The following is a 9,956-nucleotide window of genomic DNA, read 5'->3' on the forward strand; positions in this document are numbered from 1 at the left end:
AAAAAAAAAAGGAAGAGCCTATAATTCTTCCCCCAAATCTTAAATTTTAGGTACTAGATTTCTGAAAATTCACACCATCCCTTTTGTATTCTCTCTACTGTGCTGCTCACAGGTCAAAAATACAAAAGGGGGCTTCCCTGGTGGCGCAGTGGTTGAGAGTCCGCCTGCTGATGCAGGGGACACGGGTTCGTGCCCCGGTCCGGGAAGATCCCACATGCCGCAGAGTGGGCCCGTGAGCCATGGCTGCTGAGCCTATGCGTCCGGAGCCTGTGCTCCGCAACGGGAGAGGCCACAATAGTGAGAGGCCCGTGTACCGCAAAAAAATATATATATATACAAAAGGGAAAAGTCACAGATAATGCTTTCCTCCCCACAGAAGCCATTGTCATGGACATGGACCCCTTTCTTCACTGTGTGATCCCAAACTTCATCCAAAGCGAAAACTTCTTGGAAGGACTTCAGAAGGAACTTTTGAACTTGGACTTCCATGAAAAGTATAATGATTTATATAAGTTCCAGCAGGTATTTATGGCCCTTTCACATTAGCTTTTCCACTTCAGAAATTCATTTTCTATAAAATCATTGAATACCTTTAGACTTGAGGTTTTAGTTTGGGTTTGCCATTGAGGGTCCTTGCCTTGATGTTGTTAAAAGCATTCATTTATTTAACATAAGCTGAGTGTTAACTATGTGTTTGGTGCTTTAATTATTATATGGAAGTCTTTGCCAGTTCCTACCCTGAAAGCCTTTAAAATTTAAAATAATAGAGGTGATAGTGATGGTGAAAGATAGTCAGAAAATACAGTAAGCCGGTAAGTAAATACATTATAAACAAAAAGGATAAGTACATTTTGGGGAGTGGTATAATGAAGAGAGTAGTACGTTGGAAGGTAATAACCATTTAAATTTTTGAGTTCATGTCTTTGTTTTAGGTGGCTTTCTGTATTGCAGTATGTCCTGCAGAGAGTTAGATCTATTCTTTTTAAATTGGTGGACAGTTGAATTTGGCAGAAAAGACTGTTTCAGAATCAAGGCTGGTTTTCCTACTCGTAGGAGACAGGCCCAGTCTAGGTATAAAAACATATAGGTCATTGGTTTCCCCAGTTTGTGGGGGATATCTTTTAGTACATGGCGTACATCAGTCTTAGAAATCATTATAGAACCTCAAGGACATCAGCCTTTAAAATCACAAAAAATAAAATAAAAGTGAAGATTAAGAATTATTTTGTTTTCTTTCCATTTCCCACTGATTTCTTTTTATCTGGGATAAAAGAGTAACAAATTTCTCTGTTTTGCATTTATTCTTTTACACTAGAGCTGGTTGTGTTCCCTGGTCTGTCTGTCTTTGGGCCTTATACATATGATTGAATTAACCAAGTTAGGTTAAATACACAAATGATGTTACTCTTAATAATTCAGAAAATCTAATGAAAAATAACTTTTATCCATAGTAAAGTTGTAAGATTTTAATTAACCTATAGGTTAATTAAAAACCATGGTTGTCTGCCTTTGTAATTATATCAGCTTTGATAACACTAGGCCTCTTTTGTTGATTTGGGGCTATATGCATCTGATTACTGAAATTGAGAAATCAAAGTGGTTTTTACTTAATGCAATTTGGTAGATGAAAATACTTCTAATTGTGAAGCCGGTGAGAGGCAAAATAATAGAAAGGGCCCCGGGTAATGAGAGGAAAAAGAAGCAGCCATTACTTTAGATCCCCATGGGTGCTTGGTGAAACTCTGCTGTGAATAATTTTTACTATGCTCACTTTGGGACTGAACTTCTTCATCCTAAGACAGTAAATATAAAACCTGCTTTCAGTCTCCTGTCCCATAAAACTTCACTTATATCCCTTTTTCTTTGCTTGTGTTGTGAATTGACTTGATAATTGGGTCTATAACAACTTCCAGTCCTCCTAACCAAGTTTGTCATTAGGAGTAGCCTGATACTCTGTATTTTAAAGCAAGCATTACTGAGTGCATGCTTTATGCCATGCTAAGTGCTTTATATTTATTAAATCCTTATAATGATACATTACTGGTTCCTGTTTCACAGATAAAGAAACTACATCAGGTTTTCCTTCTTTTCTGGATCATTCCCTTCAACATACCAAACAAAAAAAGAAAGAAAGAAAGCTGTTAGTTCTTCTTCTCTTAAGGAAAAAAATGCTGTTTACCTAACTTTCCCCTTCAGCTATCACCCCATTCCTCTGCTCGCCTTGACAGTAGCATTCCTTCTGAGTTGTGTATAGTGTCTCAAATTCCTCTTCTGTTCTCTGTTAAGCCCACTTTATTAGGCTTTCACCTGTTACACACCACTGAAACTGTACTTGTTAAGGTCACTCACAACTTCCACATTAGTAAATCCAGTCATCAGTCTTCAGGCCTGGTTTTACTTGACTCTCGGCAACATTTGACCTACTTTGTTTCTCCTCCTTCCTGGAGACTCTCCCCCGACCCCCCGCCCCTTACTTTCAGGAAACCATCCTCTCTTCATTTTCCTTCTACCTCACAGGTGAGTCCTTCTTAGTTCCCTCCGGTAGGTTTTCCTTTTGTACCTGGCTTCTTAATGACAGAGTACTCTAGGGCTTAGCCTTTGGATCACTTCCAAACAGATTGCAGAGAGTCTCATGGCTTTGCCTCTACTCTAGGATATTTATGAAGTGTCTCACACTTACCAAAATTAAACTCCTGATCTTCTCCCCCTAAATCTGCTCCACCTGCAGTTTTCCCATCTCAGTTCACGACAATCTTTCCAGTGGCTGAGGTTATCCTTGATTCCTCTCTCATACCTCATCTCCAGTCCATTGGGAAATCCTGTGGGCTCTACCTTCAGAATATATTCAGAAAAGCCCACTTCTTTCCACTTCCACTGCCAACACCTGATCCAAGCCATCTTTTTCTCTCACCAGGATTATCCTCTTAGCATATTAACCAGTCTCCTTGCTTCCACCCTTGCCCACCTACAGCCATTGTGTTCTTTTAAAATGTTAATGGAGGGACTTCCCTGGTGCCACAGTGGTTAAGAATCCACCTGTCAATGCAGAGGACTCAGGTTCAATCCCTGGTCCAGGAAGATCCTACATGCCGTGGAGCAACTAAGCCCATGTGCCACAACTACTGAGCCTGAGCTCTAGAGCCCACAAGCCACAACTGCTGAGCAGCAAGCCACAACTGCTGAGCAGCATGCTGAAACTACTGAAGTCCACGCGCCTAGAGCCCATGCTCCGCAACAAGAGAAGCCACCGCAATGAGAAGCCAGCGCACCACAATGAAGAGTAGCTCCCGCTCGCCACAGCTAGAGAAAGCCCGTGTGCAGCAATGAAGACCCAATGCAGCCAAAAATAAAAATTATTAAAGTAAAAAAAAAAAAAAGATATGTTAATGGACCCAAGAGAATTGAAAACATTTGTTCACATAAAAGCTTGTACATAGATGTTTGTAGCAGCATTATCTATAATAGCCAAAATTTAGAAACACCCAACGTCTGTCAACTAATGAATGGATAGACCAAATGTGGTGCGTCTATACAATGGAATATTATTCAGCCAGAAGAAGGAATGAAGTACTAAGTACTGCTGCAACATGGATGAACCTTGAAAGCATACTCAGTGAAAGAAGCTAGACACAGAAGGCCACATATAGTGTGATTCCTTTTATATGTAATGACCAGCAAAACATATATAGAGACAGAGAGTAGATTAGTGGTTGCCAGGAGCTGGGGGGAGGGGGGGGGGGATGGGGAGTGACTGCCTGATAGGTACAGGGTTTCTTTTTAGTGTGATGAAAATATTCTGGGATTAGTGATGATAGTTGCACAGCAGGTGAGTATGCTAAAAATCCACTGAATACACACTTTCAGGTGGTTAAAATGGTAAATTTTATGTGAAGTTTATCTCAGTTTTTAAAAATTAAATGGGATCATATTATTCCTTTGCCCCAAATCTCCAAAGGTTCTCATTTCTCTGAGTAAAAGCCAGAGTGGTTCTAAGGCTCCTGTTGCATCTTTCGCCCCTTCTCCTGCTGCTCTCCCCCAAATCGCTGTTGCAGCTGCACAGGCTCCTGCAATTTCTTGAACAGGCCAGGCATTCTTCACACTCAGGACCTTGAATCCACTTTGCTGAGATATTCCCTTGGTACACCTCCCAACCTCCTTCAAGCCTTTGCTTCACCTCAGTGAAGTCTAACCTGGCCACCAAATTTATAACTGTAAACCTTTCCCCACTCTCAGCACTTCTGGTCCCTCGTACTCTGCTTTATTTTCCCTCGACATTTGTCACCTTTTTTCATACTGATAATCGACTTTTTATGTTTGTTGTCCCTCTCCGTCAAGAATATAAGTCCCACTGTAATAACTATGTAAGTATTTTTTGAATGAATAAGGCACAGAGAGGCTAGGTAACTTGCCTGAGTCACAGAGCTGCCAAATGGAGGGGCCATACCTGAAACCCAGGGAGTTTGGCTTCAGAGTACAGGCTCTTAACGACAATGCTTTACTGCCAGAGTGTTCCCTAAACTAGTCTCCTCTGTGTGTCTGATTTATGAAGGAAATCCTTTTTTTTCTTTTTTTCATGATCAAGTCTGATGATCTGAAGAAGAGAAGAGAGCCTCACATCTGTGCTTTAAGGTAAACAAGCGCTCATATTTGGTGGGTGCATAATATGTGCCAGAGGAGTAAGTGTTTTAAATGTTATGTCATACAACCTTTGTTGGCATTATTGTCCCCTTTTGTAGAGGAGGAAACAGACGCTGAGAAATTAAGTAACTTCTTCAAAGTTAACTAGGTAAAAATTGAGGGAACTAAGATATAAACCTAAGTCTGTCTGATTCCAGGGCCCAAGTTCTCAATGATAAAATGTTCAACCGTTAGTAATCAAGGAAACAAATTGACGCTGGAGATACCATCTTTCACATGTTAGTTTGCAAGTATTTAAAACAAAAACTCCAGTGTTGACAGAGGGGTAGATACCTTTATACAGTGCCACAATCTTGAAGATGGTTTTGAAAGGTGTATCAAAACCCTTAAAATGATGCTTATCTTTTTGTAGTGTAATTCCACTTATAAGAATTTATCCTGAGAAAATAATTAAGGGTGTGCTCAAAAATTCTATACAAGATTGTTTATTTTGATGGTGTTTCTAACAGTGAAAAATCACAAATTAAATGCCCACCCATCAAGATTTATATAGCTACTGGTACAAAACAAAGTGAAAAACTATACAGTCGTTGAATATGATGTGACTTTTTTTTTTTTTTTGGCTGTGTTGAGTCTTTGTTGCAGTGCGCAGGCTTCTCATTGCGGTGGCTTCTCTTGTTGTGGAGCACGGGCTCTAGGCACACGGGCTTCAGTAATTGTGGCTTGCAGGCTTTAGAGCGCAGGCTCAGTAGTTGTGGCGCACAGGCTTTGTTGCTCAGCACCATGTGGGATCTTCCCGGACCAGGGATTGAACCTGTGTTTCCTGTATTGGCAGGTGGATTCTTAACCACTGTGCCACCAGGGAAGTCCCAATGTGTGTGACTTTTAACACATGAGTATGGTAAAGTTATTTCATCATTCTAAGGTACTTTTTGTGTGTGTATTTTAACCTCTCTGAGACTCAGTGTCTCACACAATTATTGTTGTATCCTATTTTTTGAAGTGATGTATAAAATGATGATACTTCTTGCAGGCAAAGGCATATTAGGCTAGATGAAATAAACTTATCAAGAGAAAAGTTAAAATAGCACACATGGTGGATCCCATATGAAAAAAGAGACGTATATTTGGATACCTACGTGTGTACAAAGGAAAAGACTTGGAAGGATGGAATGTTTAAATCTGGCTAGTAGGACTACAGGTTTTTTAAAGTTTCTTTTTACTTATAATAGGTTTTTTTCCTAGTTTTGCTACAGTAAGCCCATGTTACTTTGTAATAGCTGTCTGTTTTTCATCTATACAGTATGTTATATTTTCTCATTCTTTTTTTTCTCTGCAATATTTCCATAAATGGTAGCAGTCTGCAGAGTTTATTTCTTCTAAATCCTGAAGTATTGCTCACGTGTTAACTGTAACTCATAATATTTCATATTTATTTTAGACCTTTTTTCCCCCAAGACCATGCTTTAAAGCACTATCTCATTAGTTCATACCACACCTCTGGTAAGTATTTCTTTCCTATGGGACTGAGTTACATTCTGTATCCAACACATAACAGCCAGATGGTATGAGAGATGGAATTCCTTGGTCTTTACCGAAAGGTGATCTCTTTATTTCGCAGTTGGGTTCTGTGATTTCTCTCATGAATACAATTAACAAATGAGAATGATGGCAGAAAATAACCCTGTTGTGACACTTTCATAGGGTAACTAGAGAAAGAGCTTTCTATGGAATAAATTTGTGGAAGCTGATGTTACCAGTAACAGAGGGAGTGAAGGCTTTGATAATACTAGTTACATAAAACATCAAGATTCAAGATTTTGCAAAAATGTTGACCACCTACATTACCTGAAGCCTGGTTTAGCAGTTTGCTATGCTGACCTATTATGTCTAATTTGCAACTCTGCCTATAAAAGTTACATGGCACTTTTGTTTGGACTAACCAAGCACAATATTTTATGGAATTTTTTGGATTGGGTAGCATACAGTGTAAAAAGATATTTGGTAATAAAATTTCAGGGCATCAACCTGGAGACTTGGTATCTAGTTGTTAACAGTACAATTGCGTTTTATGGGGATTTCAGTGATGTACATTTGGACTAGAATGATCCAAAAGATACTGTCTCTTCATGTGCAAAATTTGAACTAACATAAACCCTTTAAAAATGTTTTTTAAAATGTTTTTCCAGTTTTATTGAGATATAATTGACATAAAAATGTTAATTCATCAAAGTTAACATAATTTCAAAGTTGACTGCCAACTGAGTAAGTTTTAAATTGTGTCAGAGTTCTATACAGAGCCACTTTAGCTGGTAAATGGAAATGTTCAACCATCTTTGTTTTTTTGGTATCCTGTTAATATCAGAACTTCTGTGAAAGAGTTTATTATTACACAGTTAGCATAATAGTCACCATTATTTTAATCTACAACAGTGTCACCCACCCAAGTGTTCATTAAACAACAGTACTAGTATTGGTGCTGAAAAACAGCTCTAAAAATCAGTGACTTCGGGCTGGAACATTGGTGTTCCTATGACAAAGGCCAGATCACTGTTGTGATAAGGCAATACTATAAATTTAAGAGTAAGAAAAATAAGATGAGGGACTTCCCTAGCGGTCCAGTGGTTAGGACTCTGCGCTTCCGCTGCAGGGGGCACTGGTTCGATCCCTGGTTGGGGAACCAAGATCCCGCATGCCACATGGCGCAGCCAAAGAAAAGAAAAGAAAAGAAAACAGTAGAGCAAAAATATATTGCAGTAGAGAGATTTACATTTATTTCTCTGGGACTGTTACTCCTAAACTTGGCAAGTTTAAAGTGAGGAACATTCTCAAGAATAGATCTTAAATAAACCAAAACCTCCAGGAAAAAATAGTTGTGGTATAGATCCAAGTGGAGCCCACATTATGGTGTAACAAGTTATCTTTTGTTTACATTTCTAGGAAAATTCTGTTTGAACATTTCCGGGCTTGGCTTTCAGACATTTCAAAGATTGACCTGGAATCAACCATTGACATGTCCTGTGCTAAATATGAATTCTCAGGTAAGAAAGATTAAAATCTTGCTGTCACTAAGATTTAAAGGCTTTAACTAAATGATGATGGGAAGACAGTTGTCAGTGTTCCAAAATCCTAGACTTCGTGTCACTGCATAGCATGAGGATCTTCTTGATGAGTACAGTCTGACCCAGCTCATGTATAGAAATGCCCATCTTATTGGAAGGTATAAGGCAGTGGTTTTCTTTGGGACTATGAACATATTGTAACCAAGCAAGGGCTTGTGTGCCCGAGGCACACAAAGCCAAACTCTTGACAGCAGTGTTTGTAGCAAAATAAGGACGCCAAGCAAGGAGAATGGGCAGCTCACGCTCAGAAAATGTGAACTCCCCAGTGGCTTTCAGGGAAGGGTCTTTAAAGACAGAGGAGAGGGTTTTTGGATGCATGATCAGCTTGTGGACTTTCTTCTGATTGGTTGGTGGTGAGGGAACAGAATGATGTTTCAGGAATCTCAATCACTGACCTTCTGGTTCCAGCCAGAAGTCTGGGGTCTGTGTGCTTGTGGTCAGCACATAATTGCCATCCTCCACCTGGGTGGTGAGGGGGTTTCTTAGTTTCTGCAGAACAACTCAAAAATATGCATCAGATTCTTACCTCTCTCCCTTCAGGAGGAACTAGGAGTCCTGTGACTCGTTTCCTAATCATTAACTGCTTGAGCCTGCTCTCTGTAACCTGGGGGAGGCCCGGGAGACTGAAGTCTTTTTTTCTATAAACAAGAAACAAGGGACACAGAGGGGCTTTTGTGCCCAGGAAGGCCTTGCAGGGTCCTGCTTGGTTTCAGTATTTTCAGAAAAAGGCCAATAATGCACATACACACCAACTTTGCATACGGTATCAGGAAATTCAGAGGTGATGGTGTAAACTACTCTTCAACTTCCCAGGAAATACATATTTCCCTCAATGTCTTTTTTTTCTTTTGAAGGTAATGAGTGAATATATTCTTAAGGAAAAAACATCAAACAATATAATACAGTGTAATCCACAATAGTCCCCTTCACCTTCTCCTTGTCCCTCTTTCTCTTCAGATGTGTCCACTGTCACTAGTTTGGGGTGCATCCTTCTTGTTACCTTTCTGAGCATATAAATGTCCTTTTGATAATATGTTTGGTTTTCATCTGGAAGGAAAAGTGTTTTGTGTTGTTTTACTAAATAAAATTCTGCTTTGGGTTTACTCTCCCACATTGTCCTAGGGAAGTACAAATTGGTAACAGCATTTTGAGAATAACTTAGACACATGAAGAGTCATGTCATATATGCCCTTTTTTTAAACTTTTTTTTTTTAATTTGAAGTAATTTCAAACTGACAGACAAGTGGCAAGCACAGTACATTAAATACGTTTTTTCCATTTTACCTGAGAGTAGGTTGCCCTTAGGATGCTCCGTGACCCCTGAGTACTTCAGTAACTCCTACAACAAGGACACATCTGCTATGTGACAGTAAGAAGCCATCAGAATCAAGAACTATGATTTATACATTATTCCCATCTAATCTGCAGGCTCCATTCAGATTCTATGATTTGGTACTTTATAGCAAAGGAATCTGGTCCAGGGTTGCACATAGTATTTAGTTGTCATGTGCCTTCAGTCTAGAACAGTTCCGCAGTCTTTCTTTGACCTTCATGATCTTGATGCTTCTGAAGACTTACAGATGACTTATTTTGTAGAACTTTCCTCATTTTTGGTTTGTCTGCTGCTTTCTCATGATTAGATATGTGTTCTTTTTTTTTTTTTTTTTTGCGGTATGCGGGCCTCTCCCTATTTTGACCTCTCCCATTGCTGAGCAAAGGCTCCGAACGCGCATGCTCAGCAGCCATGACTGATGGGCCTACCCGCTCCACGGCATGAGGGATCTTCCCAGACTGGGGCACGAACCAGTGTCCCCTGCATCGGCAGGCAGACTCTCAACCACTGCGCCACCAGGGAAGCCCAGATATGTGTTCTTTTTACTGCATCTTATCAAGTGGTAGATGGTGTGTTATATTACTAGTGACATTAAGTTTGATCACTTAATTGAGGTGGTGGCTAACATCAAGTTTTTCCACAGTAAACTCATTCTTTTCCTCTATTTAATAAGTATTGTATGGGGAGACACGTTAAGATTAGGTAAATATTCCATTTCTTATCAAACTTTGATTCACTCCTTTTAACATCAACTGATATTTTTTTTTAACATCTTTATTGGGGTATAATTGCTTTACAATGGTGTGTTAGTTTCTCCTTTATAACAAAGTGAATCAGTTATACATATACATATGTTCCCATAT

General features: G+C 39.5%; 1 protein-coding gene across 8 annotated transcripts in view; it reads left to right on the forward strand.

The window, feature by feature from the left end:
- Positions 1–9,956, forward strand: part of OGFOD1 (2-oxoglutarate and iron dependent oxygenase domain containing 1) — a 38,643-nt gene that overhangs the window by 1,628 nt on the left and 27,059 nt on the right. For 4 of the 8 annotated variants that reach the window (XM_029241102.1, XM_029241126.1, XM_029241117.1 and 1 more), the window contains exons 2-4: positions 377–522; positions 4,583–4,629; positions 7,579–7,679. The exons of 1 other annotated variant lie outside the window; for it this stretch is intronic. In XM_029241102.1, coding sequence (XP_029096935.1) covers positions 377–522; positions 4,583–4,629; positions 7,579–7,679 — 294 coding nt within the window. Of the gene's footprint in view, positions 1–376; positions 523–4,582; positions 4,630–5,397; positions 5,564–7,578; positions 7,680–9,956 lie in introns of those variants that run through there. 3 more of the 8 variants (XM_029241141.1, XM_029241152.1, XM_029241161.1) reach the window with 3 other exon arrangements.

This window comes from Monodon monoceros, unplaced genomic scaffold, assembly GCF_005190385.1.
Source record: "Monodon monoceros isolate NGI ecotype Baffin Bay Population unplaced genomic scaffold, NGI_Narwhal_1 Super_Scaffold_10, whole genome shotgun sequence".
Classification (NCBI taxonomy): domain Eukaryota; kingdom Metazoa; phylum Chordata; class Mammalia; order Artiodactyla; family Monodontidae; genus Monodon; species Monodon monoceros.